At 39.9% G+C, this 19,889-nt stretch overlaps 1 protein-coding gene across 3 annotated transcripts in view; it reads left to right on the forward strand.

Annotated features, from left to right (window-relative positions):
- The first annotated feature begins 3,837 nt into the window (after positions 1-3,837).
- Positions 3,838-19,889, forward strand: part of ATRNL1 (attractin like 1) — a 431,352-nt gene continuing 415,300 nt past the window's right edge. For all 3 annotated transcript variants that reach the window (XM_021537269.3, XM_021537270.3, XM_021537271.3), the window contains exon 1: positions 3,838-4,778. In XM_021537269.3, the coding sequence (XP_021392944.1) occupies positions 4,495-4,778 (284 nt within the window). In that variant the 5' untranslated portion in view covers positions 3,838-4,494. The remainder of the gene's footprint in view (positions 4,779-19,889) is intronic.

A 19,889-nucleotide genomic window follows, 5' to 3' on the forward strand; every position in this document is an offset into this window, starting at 1 on the left:
ACTAGATAAGACAACAGGAACAGAAAATTGTAACATGCATTATTCTGTTAGCACTGGAATCCAATAAGTAGGGACAAGTTTCTTTATCCTCAGGAAAGAGACTGATGGTTTCCATTATATCGGATTTTTTTTTTTTTTTTGGAGTGGCTCAGGTGGCTCAGTCTTGCTCAATGAAAAATTAGTGTGGGATTTATGAAAAAAAAAAAAAAAAAGCCTTTTGCTGTCCTCTCTACAAAGTGTTGGATGCATATTTGGAAAGCAAAGCTGCACTCAGACTCAGGTTCCCTGTCAGGCTCAGTAGGAACCCTGTACCCTGTGCACTGCTGTGATGTGTTAGGCTAGAGCAGCTCCTGGAGCTGTCAAATCTCTCTGTGCAGCCATTACCTCCTGCCTACACGCCTGTTTCACCAATGTGTCACAAGGCCAAGGCAGGTCTATATATCCCTGTCCTGAAGCAGTGCAGAGCTTGGCCCCTTCCACTTAATGAGCCCAGTAATATCTGTCCCAAGGAGAAAGCAAAGGGCACAGGAAGCATTTGTTTCTCTTAATATCCTTGCAAAGAGGTCAAACCCAATGGTATTCTTTTTTCTCCCTCTGCTCTTCAGCCACTTCCATTGTTCTCAACAGAACTGCAAAACCACTGGGCTGGATGCTGTAAATAGTACCGAGCATCCTTAAGTGAGGGGGATGTCTGCAGCATTGATCTCAGCCTGCAGGAGAGGGCCAGCAGAGCAGGGAGGATGCCTCTGTGTGTGCAGGGGGGGAGGGAGGAGAGGATGGTCTCTGCTTTATTCTTGTCCTCCGTTTTGCAGATATTCTGAGGAGCTGGAGAAGTCTGTGTTTGGGGGCTGTTTTGTTTTGTCTATTCTGCCCTCTCACAACAGCAACCACAGAGAACTTGAAACATACTGTTTTTAATGAATATAAATGCATCAGCATTTTCTCCTTCTATACAAGGGGCTTAAGTTTTGATAATAATAGCCTAAAAGCTTTATACTTTATTACCAAAAAGTATTATAATATATAATATACTTCATTATAATATATATACTATATAATATAAAGATAAAATATACTTTTTTATAATACTTTATACTTATTCTATTTATTTTGCTTTCCTACTACAGTGGCTAAATTTTTGGAAGGCTTTGTTCACATAACCTTCTACATCACTATCTTGTAATCTCATTATGTTTTTATTCAGTAACTTGCAACTTTTGAGAACTTATTCAAATGCTTCTAAGTTCTAAATCTACTCAAGATGGTTCAGTACATTAGTTCTTTAAAAGTGTAAATGATTTCTGTGTCAAGAACTGAAAGGATGAAAGGTGTAAAATGTTACACTTGCAAGAAAAGTGGAACTTAGAGATATGCATGTAAAGATGAAAGGATTGACAGATCTGACTTCTCTCAGCCAGATTTGTTAACTTCATCTGACACCAAAAAAATCCCATTAAATCAGCAAAGAGAACCAGTATTGGCATTTGTACATAATTCCTTTCCTAGAGTTATGAAATTTCTACTGCATTGCTGTGGCATACGGCAGCCAAAAGGTTTGTTTTCCTTAATTTCCATAGTGTGTTAGTTCTTAGCCAGAAATCAGTGGTGCAATGTTTCTTCCTTGATGCTCTAAATCTAGAAACCCTTTTAGTTGTGTTTTGATTTTTATTTACAATTGTTTATGCAGTAAAAATACTATCATGCTATTCTCTGTACCTCTTACAATCACACTAGTCCTTTCCTATTGGCCTATTAGGGTTTTGGTTTTGGTTTTATGCTTTTGAATAGATCTCTTGCCTGGTAAAGGATTGTTGAGATCTTAGCTTTGTTGTCAATGGTAATTTCAAAAGTTTTGAATGTTAATTTCAAACATTTTCAAAAACTTGGCTAATTTCTGTAGATCTGAAACAAAATCGTCCTTCAGTCTGAGAAAAAGATGGTTCAGATGGCTTTAGAACTTTTTTGGTTGGTTTAAAGGAATTGAGAAAGTGGAGAAGGAATGTATCTCCATCATGATAAACAAAACTATTTCTTAAAGAGTATTCTTGAACTGACTTTGTGTCTTAGACTGTAATCTCCTTTTAACAGCATTTCTGGTCCCATAATAGTACTTAACAGAGGACAGTTGTTCAGCAGCCTTTGTCACATGTGATATTGTACAATTAGCAGACTGTTCACAAAGGCTTCAGCCTCAGCTTTTTATCATAAAATATAAAGCAGTAACACAATTTCCCTTTCCTCTCTTTGCATGAACTCACCAATTCATTACCAAACACATACAAAGAGATGTCTAATAGCTAAGAAACGTGTCTGTTGCAGGACAATGAAATAATCTATTTCAGCTCTGGTAGGAAGACAATGTACTCCTGGACTGAGAGCAATTTGTGGACCTATGTAAACCCTCTGGAATTAAACCAGGAAAATCACTTTTCATCTCGGTTTTCCCCATATACTTGATGGAGGTATTCCCTCCTTCAAGACTGTAAACTCCTTAAGGCACAGACTCTTTCTCTGTGATGTTTGTACTTTGTGTTTGACTCTGATGTCCTGATTTTTTTTTTTTTTTTCACACAAAGCTCAAATGGATGCTGCTGGATGTTACTGCATCTGTTATAGGAGTACGGATGGACTTTGGAAAGTTAGATGAAGGTTTAATGGTGTGCTTGAGAAAACGGGTTAAACCAAAACCCAAACAAATTCCTATGGGCTTTAAGAATCGGGGGAGGGGTCGATTTGGATATGATTCCACACTAATGGAGTCACTTTGGACCTATTTAGAGAGGGTAGCAGGAGATGAAATTAAATGCCCTTTCTTCATCTGCTTGGAACAGAGACATCACATCATAAATCCCCAACGTCAGTGTTAGGAAAAAGTTTCTGGGGGTTTGACTGATCGTAAAATGAAAACAGGTTACAGTAGAATTGAAAAAGGCTGTGGAAGGAACACTTAAAAAAATGGACATTTTAGACAACTTCAGCACAAGGATTACATTTGTACTGCTCCGTTTGCAAAGGCACAAACTTTGTGACTGCTCATCATGCTGTAAGCAGAAGGCAACGTCTTGATTTGAACCTTACATTTGGAGGATGGAGTTGAGAGGGAATATGTGTATTAATGTCTTTACAAACAATTCTATGGGTGGAGGTATGGGTGTTAAATGTCTTTGGAATGGGGCTTAATACATCTACTAACTTTGGGCAGCAGGTTTATGGTAAAAGAACAAGTTCAGGGAGGGAATGTGGGTTAGGCGGTTCGGGAAGGCTGTACCTTCCTAGTGCCTCAGCCGATGGGGAAAGCAAAAGGGCCGGGAGTTTAGGATGAAAGGAGAGAGAAAACCCCGCGGGCGTGTGCCCCAGTGGCCTCTTCCTTAATTCGAATAAAGTTGCAGGACTCCTCTGTCTCCTCTATGGACATTGGCTTTTCATAGCGTGATTTTCTCTACAGAGTAAACCTTAGGAAGATGAGGTTCCCCAAACAAGCTTTACCATCTCTTGTGCTACCAGCCGGGAGGAGTTCAAGGCAAACCGCCTCTGAACTTCGCAGGCTCTGAGGTGAACAGAGGAACCGAGGCAGCGGAGCGGGGAACCCCCGAACCTCTGGCCGCCCTGCGGGGGGAGCGGGGGCCGGGACGGGCCCGTCGGGGTCAGGCATTCCCGGGGTCCGGCATTCCCGGGGTCCGGCATTCCCGGGGTCCGGCATTCCCGGCGCCGCCGCATTCCCGGCGCCGCTCCAGCTCTGGCCGCGGGAGCCTCGTGGGGGCGGTCGCCCCGCCGGACCCCCTCCCTGCGAGGCACGGATCCACGCGGCCGAGGGAGGCGGCTCCGAGCGGCGGCGACAATTAGCCTTTAAAAATGGCTGCTTGGAAGCTGTCAGCTGGGACGCGGAGGGGCTGCTAGCCCTCCTCCCGCTGCCTCCCGCCTCCCTTCCCCGCAGGGCTAATAACGGAGCGGGGATAAGAGCTCTCCAGCTTTCCCCGCCCCGCCGGAGCGCGATGCCGTAGCGGCTCCGGGCCCGGCCGCCCTCACTTCCCAGCTGGCTGCCTGGCGAGGGACGGCGGCCCCCGCCTCCCGCGCTCCTCCTCGCCGCCGCTGCGTGTGTGCCGCGGGCTCCGGGATACAAAGGACAAGGGGCAGCCGCGGGATACATGGTCCAGGGTGGCGTGTGCGCGGCCGTGGGGGCATATCTGGCGAGGAGAAAACACAAGGTCAAGAGGCAGCTCTCCTCCTCCATGGAAGAAGACGGGAGCGATGAGCCCTGAGGAGGACGACGAGGAGAAGGGGCGGATGGCTAAGGGCTGCCGCTGCCGGGCTTCCCTTCGGGAGTGACGGCGCGCAGAGGGCTAAAGGGGCCGGAGGAGGCAGTGCTGGGGTCGGGAGGGAGGAGAGGAAGGCGAGGAGGAAGCGGGGGGTTTGAATCCCGCTGGCTGCATTGACTCCCCTCGGGGGAAGCTGCCGGCGCCGGCCGCGCCTCAGCCCGCGGCCCCCGCGGCCAAGATGGACCTGGGCAGCGCCGGGCGGAGAGCGGGCGCTGCGCCCGCGGGCCCGGCCGCTTGCAGACCGCTCCCCTCCGCCTGCTGCTGCTGCTTCGCCTCGCTCCTGGATGTGAACAGCTGGCTGCTCTTCTACGGCTTCCTCTACCTGGCCCTCTATGCCCAGGTGTCCCAGTCCAAGTCCTGCGACAAAATTTCCTGCTTCTCGGGTCATTGTGTCAACTCCACCTGCGTCTGCGACCAGGGCTGGGTGGGAGACCAGTGCCAACACTGCCAGGGCAGGTTCAAGTAAGGTTCTGCTTTTTGTGATTTTCTTCTTCCCGTTCCTACATCCTTTCCCTGACACTTTCACTTGCCTTTTTTGTTCGTTTGTTTTGCTTTGCTTGTGTCTGCTGTGATTTTGTTCGTGTGTGGTGGAAGTATGTGCAGAAGTTATGGATGAACCAGGCTCCTCTAGCTCTGAAGAGCGCAGGACGCAGCTCCGGCTGACTTACCGCTGAAAATAGGCTGCTCCACTTCATGGGAGCTGAGAGACGGCAGAAATCGGCCTAAAGCTGTGTCGCTGCTGTCCCTTCTGGAAACGTCATGGAAATGACATGTGCACTTCACGGGGCTGCCCTGGGAGCAAGAATTAGTAGTGGATTTTAATTACTTTTTCCTCCTGAAGAGTGAAAGGTTTAGCTCCTTCCAGTCTTCCTTTCTTTCAGCTGTTTGAGCTAAGCGGGCATCAGTCAGTTTCATTCAGGGCAGCACACGTGCAACTGAGTGAAATGTACATCCCTGGTGACAAGGTTTGCAGGAGAGAGTGGGAAACAAAACAGTAACAGATTCTTGCAAAGGAGGGAGTACTCAGTCAAGGTCTAAATACCTTCTCATTCTTAAAAGTCACTGTGATACCGAGTCATTGATCAGTGAGAAGGAAGCGTACCCTGACACTTGCTTTTCTATATGGAGTGGGAAAGAAGACTTAATTTATAGGGCTGTCACTTTCCTCCCGCCCCCTTTGGTATCAGTGTAAAGACTGGCTGTGAAGAATATTGTTTGCTGTTATTTCGCTATATAATCTTGGACAGGGCATCTCATTTCATTCCCCTTAAAACACCCCTTGTAAGCAGGAACTCCATTTATTATGTTGACATACATAGCTGGAAAGTGTTCTAACGTCTAACTAATAGCAATACATTGGTGAGACTATGTCTTAGAGAAGTCAAGTTCTTTCTGTCTTTGGGAAACTACTTTTTATAGGTTAAATATCAATAACTGTCTAAATTAAAATTGTGTTTTACTTCAGTTTTACTCTCTGGAGTACTGAAATTAAGCTGTACAATTTACATCTCTTTTAAACATTTAATACGAGGTCACTCATTCCTACATAAACAAAAAGTAAATCCAGTAACTTGTTAGCCTGGGAAGTTAAGGAGTAGTTGAAGTCAGACATGTTGGCTGAAGTGATGTACACAGTGCAGAGAAAGAGCCAATTCACTGATATTTGGTGGATATTGCAGCAGTAGGATTATAACCTAGCTATAAAGATAATACAAGGCAAATATCATGTATCTTTTTTTTTTTTTTTTTTTTTTTTTTTTTTTTTTTTTTTTTGCCTATGACCTTGATAATAAGGTTTTAAAGTTGGCCATTTGTTGCTGTGTGTATTGGATGTTTGGGGTTTGGCCTCCTGTGGAGCAATGGTCTAATTTCGGAGAGTGATGAGAGGAAGCCCAGGTGAATCTTTGTGTATGTGGATCTGCAGAGCTCTTCTTTCCTGGCTATATAAAGATTACTTGTATCCTTTGTCTTGGTGCCACTCATAACAGACCCTAATAGTGCTAAGACCAAAGGAAATGGTAATTTCTTCAGTGTCCAAGCTTGTTGTGAATGCCTATATTCTCTGAGTTATTACTGGGCTGTTATCCCATCCTTACAGGTATTATCTTTTTTATCTTTTAAAAATCTACGTTTTTTTACCTTGGTTGTGTTTGTCAAGTGAGGAAGCACAGTGGTTACATTTTCCCTTCTGGTAGAAAGTTAATAATCCATCCCCACCTAGAGGAAGTTCTGTCTGAATGTTGGAAGGGCTCCTTTTCTGAGCTGAGCTAACACAGTGTTTAATTGAAGTGCTGTTAGGGGTTTCGGTGAAATAGAATAGATTTCTCATTAACTCCTCTATGTTTTTTCATGCTTAGCTTTAGGAATGACAGTGACACTTGCATTATGATTTTTCTCACGGGAGTAAGCTGTTGGAGAGCTATTTTTTTACTGAGGACACTTTTCATAGCAGTGTCTTTGACAGCTCATCTTTAATCTTTATTCTTGGAAGCCAAGTATACTCTGCACTGAAAATAAGCATTCTAAGATGTAAAGCTTTTCAAGCCCTGGGAGCTGGGGACGGAGTGAAATATATTAAACGTGTCTTACATTGCTGCAAGCAGCAGCTCGGAGCGGTTGTATTTTGAATCCTGAAAATTCAGAGGAGTGAGGAATGGGTGATGAGCTCCGTGGGTTTCCACCTGAAGAGTTGGAAAAAGAATATTACTCTGCCTGATGGCTGGGTGATTGACGACCTTCCCGATCTCTGTGGCAACTGATGCTTTGCCTTATTGCCGCGGAACATTTGCTTTTGTTTCCCTTTGGCTGCGAAGTACCCTAAGTGCTTTTAGCCTTAAGTGGCCACGGCTGGACTTTTGCAGCAGTGGTTTGCCAGGTCCTGTCGGGTGTACATCACTTTTGCTTCTGTCATTAAGGATTACCACGAAGATCGTTTCAGAATGGCAAAGACTGAAAAGTGTGTTTGGCTGTTAGAGCTGCTTGAACAGCCAGTTCGGAGGTTGTAGATACGATCTGTAGAAATGTTAATAGAACCTTGTGTATTACTCTAAACATCGACAGGCTTTCCAAGTCGCAGCTGTTTGAAGTGCCTGCCTGTGTCCCTGTTATCCAAGATGTAAATTGAACTTTTAATGACCTAAATTGGACACGTGTAAAACCTGTCACTACAGTATTTGAAAAAACCCAGATTTTCAAGGATAGGCTCAAAACACTTGAAAATAAAAGGTTCTTTCTCTTTTTTCATATAAGTGAGGTATAGTTGTTTTTGCTTTCTGGGAATGAGTGACTTGCATTAGCAAGTACCAGGAACATTGTGGTAAGAGGAGAAATGCTCTGCCTGAGGGGGTCTTGGGACCATTAATTCTTTGGTGAGAGATGTGTAGTATTTTTGGCTTTGTTTTATTTCTCTTCTAAACTGAGAAACAGCAACACAGCAGAGAGACATCAAAAATAATTGATCAATCTTCGTAAGCAGGTGTCAAAATTAATTGACAATACTATGGTAACCTTGCCTTTTCCCTGTAGGAGAACTACTGAGTAAGTAAACTGCTTTGCAAATGCTGCTCTGCACTGGATGAAACAAAGGTGGAGGGGGGGGAAAATAGGCCAAGAGGCTTTCTAGCACCATTTTGCCATTTTGTTTCTCTTATTTACCAAGTTTTGAATTTACTCTTGTTATTGTGAAGCCTGTGGTAAATCATGTAAAAATGCAGATGTTGCTATTCTTACTGCAGGGCATTCACAATCATGTTAGTCACTATTCAGAAAGATTTAGGCCTTATGTCTGCCTGGTGGCAAATTATTTTACTCTCTGTCTGGACTGGATATCTGAATGCTGCTCTGACTTTCTGACTTATTTTCATCTTTCAACCTTTTTTTCCCTTCCATCCCTTCAACTCTACTATGAAACAATGCAAAACTTTTTTTAACCAAAATAAAAAAGGGAAATTTAGTCATAAAAAAAGAGGGGAAAGGAATTTTGCCAGGTGAAAGACAGGAAAGCCAGTGGGTAAGCAGGTTCTGTTTTTATAGCAGGGAGCTTCAAGCAGCACAATTCCCAAGATATTAACTAAACCACGGGCATTAAAGGACAGTGTAGGGTTTTGTTTTGCAAAGTTGATTAATTAAAGGAGTGATGCTTTTAATGCTACATCTGCCATTCTTTCTTCCTCTCCTCTGTGCCTTTGAATTTGTTGGTCAGTTGTACTTTTCACGATGGTACAACTTTGGGCAGAAGGGAGAGGGAAGGGCTGCCTAAATCACTTGTGTTATGAGACTCCAGGGAATTCAGGGACACAAACATTTTGAATGGCCCAACTGCAGTGAAAACTGCTATCACAGCTTCTATGTAGTTAGATGTCAAAGTCAATAGTCTTGAGATGCAGCAGTGCAGGAAAGCAGGTTTCATTAGTTTTCTCCTCCTAGAATGATTTCTTAGAAGAAAAAAAAAAAATCCTCCAGGTTGGAGCACAAAGTTTCCCTATTTCCAAAAAGTGCACTGGCTTATGGAATAACATTCGAGTAAACTTTGTGCCTGGAATTTACCTTCCTCTAAAGTTTTTGAGGACTAGAAATACCCACTGTAATATGCTGCCTTTGAAAAATTAGGTTGTGTCTTCAGAGATTTATGGTTATGTATTTGATAGCCTTGAGTGTAATGTGTAATGAAGCAGAACAGGACAGGTGAGCACCTTTGAGGACCTACTCTTCAGTTAATCTGTTTTACCTAGTCCTAGATATGCAGTTGTTATGGAGAGAGTTAGAGCAAATGGGTTTGTTTGATTATTGAACCTTGTCTCCAGATGTTCTTATTGTACTTCTCAATTACCTCCTGCATGCTCTCCTTAATTTCTAGGGCTCCTATAAAAGATTCTGCATTCTTCAAGGACAGAATAATTTCCAAGTACCTTCACAACTGAAATGTTTGAAGGGTATCAAATTTTGTTAATCCAGGCAAAATCCTTATTTCTATCTAAAACTCTGAATTCTGCTGTCTGCAGAATGACTCATGCAAAGAAAGTGTCCTTAAATTGCAGATTGTAAATGAGTGATAGTGTTGTGTAAGAAGAGATCTTAAGAGAAGAAGTTAGCTTTAGCTGCAGCCAGTTGAAGTTCAGAGTACTGTGAAAGGGGGTGAGTTTATCCTTCACGCTTCTCTTTGATTACATCTTGCTGGTTCTTATGTAAGCATTAATATTCCTGCTGAGAGTTGAAAAGTATCAACAGGAACAGATTTCCCCACCTCCCAGCCAGTTTTTTTAAGCTAGCTCAGTTTCCTCAAGTTACTTCACTTACATAAGGCTCCTGCTGATCCAAAGGAGTTGGCAGCATCAGCAGGTGTAGATAGGGGAAAAAATGTTACTTTTAGAATGGGTCCAGACATAGTTTTCCAGAACTTAAATGTAAAACAACATCACCAATAAAGTGCAACTTCTGTTTTACAAGGTGAAATCCCTGAGTCATGCTATAGGTTGCAGCACTATCTTTGTCATCAGAGTGGCTTGTATCTAATCCAAGAAATAATTACTCTTATTGACATCAGTGCAATTGAGTGTGAGATTTTGCACCTGCAGATTGCCTTTTTACAACTCAGCATGTGAATGGTAATAAAATTAATCCTCTGGAAAAGCATCGTTGATTATGATTTTAGTCTTATCAAGTGGTCTTTATTTAAGTTATTCTAGTTATGGTGCTCTGAAAAACTATTTTAATGTGATTTATTCTCTCTGCCTGTAAAATGTAAAACTACAATTATAGCTTATATTATAAAGATACTTTTGATTTCTAAAGAACTATTTTTTTTCTAAATCTCATTTTGAATGTGGAAACATGAGCTATAAAATCATATTGAATGCCTCCTGAGCTAAGCGATCTGCACTGGAAAGTGCTTTTTGAACAGAAAACAGCCTTTTTGCAAACTCAAAATTATTTTTATTGTAATGTTTTTTTTAACTGCTTAATACTTGCTACATGAAATCTTTTAGATTGGAGAACACCCTTAAAATCACAGAGTCCAGCCACTGTCCTAACACTACCAATTTCATCAATAACCATTTCAGTGGTTTTTAAGTGTTTTATAGAGAAGACCAAAAATGAGCTCTGGTTACTTATTACCTCTTGCAGGCTTTAGGGTAACTCTGAATTACTTCCTTTGTGGGTTGAACACACGCTTTAGAAAGCACCTATATGTGTCTGAAAGCACTTCCACTGACTCAAAGCCCCTTAGAGACTTTCAAACTCCTTTCATTGGCTACTTATCCTCACTGTGTTCTATAACCAGAAAAACAAATGCAGGAATTACTGCTGACAGATCTAATCTACCATATTTTTTGTCTCTTTTAGTTACCCTGTTTTCCCATGTTTTGTCAGATCTTGATTGTAGAACCTTTAGTAGGAGAGGTCACTGATCCCTATGCAGGTGGAGATATGGCAGCCTTTTCCTCACTGAGAATGGAAAGTTCCTTGAGTTGTCTCAACATAAAACAAACTTCCCTCCTTGACTGCTCTTGGTTTACAGCTCCCCTGTTTTATCAGTGTTCTTGAGCTTTTGGTAGAGCTAGATGCTTCTGGTAATGGTCCCACTGGTGGAATGTAGATGCAGAGTAGCTTCTCCCTTGCTGCCTGGGTTCCTGCTGTGCAGCTGCAGCCAGTGCTTCTCAGCTTAGCACTCTGCTGGCAGCTCAGACCATGATTTTCTACCTCCAAATCCTCTTGGAGCTGCTGCACCCTCAGTATCAATGTCCCACTTTTCTCAAACCAGTCTGTGAATGAAACACATCCTCCCCTGGTTGGAGTGACAGGTAGTTGTGGGGCTACAAACACGTCTGGGATGGAGCTATGCCCTTTAAAAACCACTCCTCTTCCCCAAAGCAGTAGATAATTAGCAACGTCTCGTGTCCATTCCTCTGTGTAAATCTGCAGCCATCCATAGGAGTGAAACCAAATGCAAGTTAGGCTCATGGGTTCTGAAGCCTGGTTTGTTTGCAGGGCTCGTGGGTTCTGAAGCCCGGTTTGTTTGCAGGGCTCGTGGGTTCTGAAGCCTGGTTGGTTTGCAGGCTAAGCAGTTTGTTACTTAGGCAAAGAAGTGTGGGAGCAGATGGTTGATGACCCTGCCAGCCCTTCAGACAGCATCGAAGGCTGGTTGCCCTTGCTGTGAGGGGGTAAAAAGCTCAGTTATATCCATGCATGCTGAAGTCTATCCATAAATAATACATAAATAGCTGTACAGGTTATAGCATTTAATACTCTTAGTATGTTGTAAATTTAATTTGGCAAATAAATATAGCCTTGCACTGTGTTTCTCTTAGTTCCTTTAATCAAGGGGTAGGCATGATGATCATATTTTGGAAGGCATTACCATAGTTCATGTAATCTTTTTAAAATTAATATGAGTAGTTTTTGAGAACTCAGTCTTTCACACTGCACTAGAAATTGATTTAATTGTATCAAAATGTAGGCAGAAAAGGTAGGAGGTAAATATGAGATATTATAGGAATACCCCTGGGACATTCCTACACATCGTAACAAATGCTGGTGAGAAAAGAACTTATTCTGAAATGTTATTACATAGACAACAAAAATGCATTGGAAAACTCCTGCAGTACTGAAGAATAATTATCTGTCAGTGTCTATGAAATTTGTTATTAACTGTATAGTCTAAGCCTGAAAAACATGCTACAAAGTTCATGTTAGGAGAAATAAATGATGATACCTGGAAACATGAACACTCCAGTGAATTGCAGCTTCTAGCAGTAATAAAAGTAAACCAGTAAGCTATAAGCAAAATAGATGTTTTAATGTGAGGTGAGTGAGCAGTGGGATTTTTCATACCAGTTTTATAGGTTGTCCTCTAAATCTTAAAAACCTAATGAGTGGAAAAAGTGTTGCATTGATTCAAGAGCTCCATGAGGATCAAGACCTTACTGAGAAATGATGGAACTAAACTCAACACAATTTGTTACTTAGTGTTCATTTCCAAGGTGTAAGACCTGCATTTGACTTTGAAGTTTGCTCCAGAGAGAAAAACCTCAATTTTTTTAGACCTCTAAAAAATAATTTAGCCACCAGCTATAGAATATTCCAGGGTAAACATCTTAAACTCTGTTCATGCAACAGTATTAAAAAAATATTCCATGAGACAGTCTCTTCCAAAATTTAAAGCTTATGTTACTCATCTGTAAGGATTCTAGGATCTGTTTGAATCCGTATTTTTAGATTTCTTAGCTAAGGATGAAAATGAGCTGCTACCATCTCTGATGGCAAAATATTTCCTCTGTTCATGCTAGTGGTATTTAAAAACAACCTACCTGTAGAATATTTCCAAGTTTTAAGCAGCACATATGTGATAACCTTGAATTGGGCAGGGACTTTTGAATCCAGGGTATTCTAGGATTACCTGGCAACAAAACAAGTACTGAATTACCTAAAGATTGGATGCAGACGCATAAAATGACAGACACTCAATATCTACATTTTCTTATGGATTTCTTCCATAATTTATGTGCTTCAGTATTTCATCTGTAAAAAGGAAATAATACTTTCTGTAAGCTTAAAGACTTGAGGTGACCCATGATCCACAGCTAATAAACTAGATAAAATGTTAGAGATTGCATTTATTCCTAGAATGTGATAAATATTAGGGCGTGAAGTACTATTGTCCAAACTATGCTGTGTATCTCAAACAGATGAGTAAAATCACTTTCTCATTAGGTCAGATAAAGCAAAACCTTGCAGTCTGTGTTATTGCAGAATAATAGTCTTATATTATAGACTCACTGGAAGAAATTGTACATTGGCTGTCACTGATAAGATTTGGTTTCAGAAGTAAGACTCCCAAAGACCTAACCCCTAACCCTGGATTAAATATTGCAAACAAAATACTGCAGTACTTAATGGGTATATTGAAGAGTTACTGCTTTACTGGTAGGAATATAGTGTTCTATGTTAGTCATTGCATTCCTATGCCAGTATCAAAGAATCACATATTCCTAATTTGTAGGCTGATGGCATTGATGTTATTACAGAATTGTGAATCTGAATTCAGTCTTTAAATGTAGATTTTTATTTTAGACATGTACTTTTATGTATAGGGTTTTGTTTGTTCCCATGTGTTTGACTTTTCAGCCACTTCTCTGTTATCTTGAAGGTTGATAACTTGCCTTCTGTGAAAAATAGCTCATGGTGAGTATGCCATGTAAGTACTGGGGTGCAGGAGCTGGGACTGTGGAACAAACAGCAGTGCCACAGAAGGGCTAGGTTTAGCTACTGTCTGATACCAGTTGTGGCAGTATATATGAGCAGCAGTGATTTTGGTCAAAAGCCTGGGAGGAGATCTGGGGTTAGTAATGTTTTTAAATATTCTGGTGAGCTTTGTTCAAGGTGCAAGCAAACCACGAAGCACTGTGGAACAAGAAGATGAATGGTCTTCTTTCATTGCCACCCACAATCCTGGGACAAAGATAAATTAGTCAGGAAAGTATATTTCTAATCATGCTGCAGTTTAAAGTGCTTTAGTTCTTGTAATGGATGGAAGTGACTGAAATATGGTGACCTTAATTTTCTTGTTAATTAATCTCAGTTTTAGAAACTCAAGAGGACTTGGATGCATTCTGACTTCTATAAAGGAATATTTTGGTAATTTCAGCTCTATTAATAAAAATCAAATGCTGATTAATCCAATTGTAGGATAATTTGCACCCTTATCTTTTTTAAAATAATCTATAGAGCAAGAGTGTGTGTATGTAGAGGTATGTATTTCTCACAAGGAAAACCCAAACACACACAGCTCACAGTCATGTTTGTGTGTACAAGCCCAGTTGATGAAGGTGCTTTGGAGGATTCTTGCTGATCAAATGTTGATGTGCTACATTCAGGGTGTCCCAAAGCAGATGTGGGGAGAGAGAAATGAACTTCATGGGAAGCATCCCAGAGCTGCTGTAATGCAGTTTAATGCATTTGTACTTCTCTCATTGACAGCAGATCTGTTTTGTTTGTGTCATGAGTCTTCTCCAATAGGTAACTAAAACCAAAACGTTGGACAGGAGCTGGACAGCAAAATAATCCTGAAAAATACTGAACAAACAAATGGCTGCTTATGAAAACATACAGTTTGCACTTGTGTGCACAGCTGTGCAATCACATTAAGACAGTTTTTTTAGAAAATATTTTTGCAGATGTTTTCTAAACCCTAATGCTGATATAAGTATTAAAGTCACAATATGTGTATTTAAAATCCACACCCTGTTCCCCCTCACCACCCTGGTCATTTTAGTACTGTAGCACTTTGTAGGAGCAAGCATCTATTTTAAACTAAAAATGGCACAATTTTTCTAGAGTTTTTAACTTCTAAAGTGCTTGGACTATGTTAGCTTTCACAGGGCTAAAACCCTAATCTGTATTCAAGGAAGGACTTACCTGCACCCATCTGCATCATACTCTACCTGGATATCTTATTTAAGCACTTATTTAAGCTGCTTGTCACAATGGCTTTGGGAGACGGACACTTATTTTTTTGAGCCGTTTTATATGTAGGAAACCTCAAGTTGTGTGCTTGTCTAAGGTAAAATAACAAATAAGTGGCTGAATTGAAATGGAATCGTGGGAATAAATAAAATTTTCTGTAAGTCTGTATCAGTCCTCATTTTGGGAGGACTGAACTGTCTTCAGTTTGTACAGATTTTTTTTCCTGCAAGTATAAAATATAGTTTGAAGTTCTTTGTTTTCTCAGAGACTTCTACTGTGTAGCATAACTGGATGCAAGAGAGAATATGAAGTTTATTATTCATATATATTTAATTATAATATATATATTATTCATAACCGAGGAGTTTTGTGATGGTATTTTACACTGACTGTTTCCAACACATACTGTATGTTCATTCAGTAAGTATATAGGGGGGCCTCTGTTAATACAGGTATAAATACCAATATAAGTTAGAGGTTGATGGGTACTTAGAGGATTGATCTTGAAAACGTGGATCCAGGACATGAAAGATGGAATGTGTTTGTAGCTGATCTCTGGTTTCCATTTTTTAAAGAGGGTGGAGACAGGGAACAAGCAAGCCACAGCTTAAGATACTAACTTTACAAAATGTGTTCATAAACAGCAACATTGCTAGATAATTTTATTTTCAATTTTATACACATCCTTGAAGTGTACTTAGTGTATTTGTGCTTTGTAGGCATTTGGAAATCTGTTCTCTAACATAAAACTCTGAAGTGATAGACTGTATGCAGAATATTCCTTTAAAGTTAGATGTGGGTTTTTCAATTTAGATTGGCTGCATTTCTAAGTAGCAATTGGACTGAAAAGCAGAGCCAGTCCATGTTAGCTTCTCTTAGTATGATGAAAGCTTGCAATGCTACACTGAAATGGAATTTGAGAACTTCTTACTCTGACATTTTCATTTGAGTTGCTGTGAGAGTTTTGAGGTCATGCTCAATAAAGATCTTAAAAAGCTCTACCTGTTATTAATAAAACTCCCTGTGGCTGATCAGCTCTTTTTCACACATCACCTGTAGCTCTTCCGTCACTATTTTTAATCATCCTGATAAATGTGTCCTTTTATTTCCATCTGCTAATGAAAACCAAAGCAGATGAAGAACACACTTAACCTTAGTCCTCACTATTAAGTACAGAAATTGAGTATTAGTCTGGTTTTCTGATGATCCAGGGGAGCAATATGTGATATTCTAGTTTATGTTGTAGCTTTGCATTCTACAACTTTCCTTACTGTCTTTATGTAAGTCACTAGATGTGGATAAAAATTACTGTGCTTCTAGGCTGGGAGAATGACAAAAATAAATATGCAAATTTTGGTGAGTATGAGCATAGTCACACATTATCTGTAGTGGAAGAAATATTCTTTGTTGTTCTCATAATTATGCTGTTGCAGGCCTAGACTTCATACTTTTAAAAATAAAACTACATTATTTGATGAAGGAAATTTGCAGGTATCCTCTGTTTAGAAAACTACAGTTTTTTAAGTAGCAGCTTCTTTTCTTTTTTTTGTTTATTTTTAACAGACCAGAAGTACTGAGGAGGCTGGCTGAGTTGATGTCACATGATAAGATAGGATATTATGCAAACTCAGGAAGTATATGTATTCCGTATATGTAGTTTAAATGGTAAGATGCCTTTATTTTGTGTGTTTCTGCTTTCAAGAGTTACTTTGAGCACTCTTGTTGAATTCTCTGTTCTTTGCACATTATGTTCTTGGTAGGATATACTTGCTTTATAGTTAAGGTTTGTAAAAGATCTTGTCATTGCTTCCACAGGGAAGTGGAAAACACTGTGAAAAATCTGTATGAAAATGTCTGGGAGCCTGCAAACCATGGCTCTGAAGAGAATTATGACCTGAGGTTTAGCAGGTTTGTGTGTGGGGCTGCTGCAGTGCAGGAGAAGCTGCATTTCCTGGTTAGCACACAGGTGGTTCTTTTTCTGCATGTGCTCAGCAGCACAAGATGGTGATATAACTCAGGGCATCTCTGTACTTGATTTCAGTGGTAACTTGGGCTGCATAAATCTGACCTGCTTCTTGCTGTGGACATTAAAGATCATCTTGTTCCAACCCCCTGCCATGGGCAGAGATGCTTCCCACTGGGCCAGGTTACTCAGAGCTCCATCCAGCCTGGTTTTAGCACAGAGGTGGGGAATCCATCACTTCTCTTGGCAACAATTGTCTGTGCTTAGGACTATCAGAAGGATTTTTGTTTTCCCTAATGCTGAGTTATGCTTAGTCTCAATTTGCCTGCGTAGTTCTTCAGGGTTTTGTGTACATGTGTGATTTTTGATTCAAATTATTTGCAAAGAGAAAATGGCATAGCTGTGTGTATGTGCATGCTGTCTGCAGATCAGAAATACTGTTTATTTGCTCATCTAATTAATCATGTTGAGGTTTTGGGAGGGGGAAATAGACTTGTTCAGAAAGTAATTTTCTGGAGCTGTGTGGATAATGAGCTTGGTTCAGAGGTTCCACTTACTTGCTAAAGCATTTGCTTGAGGCAGGATTTGAAAGAAACACTCTCTAAGGAGGTCACTCTATGCAAAATAAGGAGTGTTGTGGAAGCAGGTGAGATTTGAGGATCTCAAATTTGAGGATCCACAAAATAAGATTTGAGGCTCGAAATTGATCCAGGATGGGAAACATCTCTTGGTTTTGTAGGGAGGTCAAGTTTTATGAAGGCATACACCAGCATGAATTTAGCAGTAGTTGTAGGATAAAAGATTAATATAAATATTTTATTAATTACTTAATTATTAATTAGATAGTGAATAATAATATATAAAGAACTAAAATGACATTAAATTTATATTTTCTCCATTAAATTAATATTTATGGTAAAAGGAGAAATAATGAGGCTGCTCATAATTTTGCACTTGAAAGTAGACTGCAATCTGACTTTCAATTGCCATAATCTTAAATTGTTATATTTAATCTGGTTAGCATTTTTTCTTTAATATGGAGGTAAAATTCAGGAAGCTTGTAGAATGAAATGGATCATCAGACTATTAAAAATTATGTGCCAATCAATATGACAGAAGTGCATCCCTCATTTATAGGTGGTGAAATGTTTGTTATCCTGCAGTTTTTTAAATATATAATGTGTGTGGGTGTACATATATATTGCCTTATGTTTTAGAATACTGATTTATTATATCTATTGTATTTTATTTCATTTTTTAAAAAATTACAGCAAGCTGAATTTAAAAAAAATATCCCAATGAAAGAATGTTAGGATACCAGGGAAGAACGACATTGATAATCAGTGTTTGTGATACTTTGTGCCATATGCTTTTGGAGTTTGTGGCTGGATGCAATCAATCCTTTTAGAGAGGTTTTTAAATGATATAAATAAATTGATGAAATAATATTTTCACCTAATGAACTGTTGGGGACAGTATTTTATGTCCTGGTACTTTTAGAATCAAGCTGTTAAGGTGTTGTCTCATGCTAAGAATGTCTTTATATTACAAACAATTCTCCTCTCTGAATGAATTTAATTATGTTAGTATGGCACTCAGCAATTATTTTCCCTTCTATCTGTTTTTAGTTAGGGTTGTGGTTTCAAATATTTTGCTTGAGTTATAGATGTCCAAGGGAATGTTCTCCTAAAACATGTTTTATCCATGTGAAGAAAACAAAATGCTAACTTTTGTTCAAGTAGAATTCCCTATCCTCTCTTAAAATATTTTTAGCTTATCCTTGTCAGAGGATTCTTGAGAAAAATAAGAAGATAGGCTCTTATGAAATCTCTGGGAGCCTTACTGTGTTCAGATGCAGAAGAGAAATCAGAATCTTACTGTTCAACTGGCACTTTAAAAGCAAAACAATAACTGGACTACAGTGTGTGACTATTATTTTGGAGCAGTTGGGTTTTGAATTTATGTTAAAGAGCACAGGGAAAAATGCTCAGGATAAATTTTTTTGGTGTAGAGTTATATGCTGAGAGGTAGGTGGAAAAACTGAGTAAGTGTGGGGGTGTTTTTGTACAACTAGTAAAAAATCTGGGTATTTGATTCTGTAGCTATTTAAGGCTTTTTCTGTTGCTTCATTGAACTAATGCAGCATCTTAATAATTTGCTTTCTGTTTTCAATCAAAAACCCCTGTGTCTGCATTACTCAGTAGTGGTGTATTTTTCAGGAATGTTTGGAGTTATTGATGTCATGGGAGATACTTATTCCTCAACTAATATTTTCTGGTATGGGTACTAAACATACTTGATGTTGTAGGAATCGAGCGACAGTCTTTTGTAAGTTTCCAAAAATGTTATCAAAGTGCATTTTTTTTTTCTGATTTAGGACCATATCTGAAGGAGATTTTTGTTGCTTGTGTTGTGTGGACTGAATTTGCGTGATTGTATGAATAGCAAGGCCTTTTGTATTTGGTGATTTGGCAAATGCATCTGACCAATAAGTATCAGCAATTAAAGCATGAAATCAGGAAGCTTTTAATTATAAGTAGAGGGGCATTTCTGATTGCAATGTGTGGTCACTGAACATCTTCCAAGGATTTCAAGTTTGTCTGAGTTGTGGTAAAAAACAACAGCAGTGACAAATCAAACAAAACCCAAGCAGGTAAAAAAGCAATGTTTATGAAGACCAATAGATTTGTTCAGCATTCCTTTTTCATATAAAAATTTATATTTTGAATTCTGCTATCTGTGTTGTGGACCTGCCATCTTTGGCAGAAGGAGCCACCCAAGGGTTCTCATTCTATTTGGGAGAACTCCACTGAGGGGGGTTTGCTCTGTCCAGCTCAAAGGCTGAGGGAAGGTCTCTACAAGAGTCCTGTGGTTCTACACCAGCCAGCCTTTCAGAGTGATAGACTTGCCCCATCTGGGCCTCAGAGAAAACTGTAGTTTATTTTATTCTGGACCAAAAGCCTCAGACAGGGTTTTCATGTGCTGGTTGTGTTTTGTTTCCATACACAACTGTGTTATTCTTTAAGCACTGCACAGACCAAGTTGCAATGGCTAACAGTCACTTGTGAGTCTGTATTAAATTCTGTTGCAAAATAGTTATCATCAATTTTTTTTTTTTTTGAAAGCTTTGGAGTGAGTATTGAATGATT

The sequence above is a fragment of the Lonchura striata genome, chromosome 7, assembly GCF_046129695.1.
Source record: "Lonchura striata isolate bLonStr1 chromosome 7, bLonStr1.mat, whole genome shotgun sequence".
Lineage (NCBI taxonomy): Eukaryota > Metazoa > Chordata > Aves > Passeriformes > Estrildidae > Lonchura > Lonchura striata.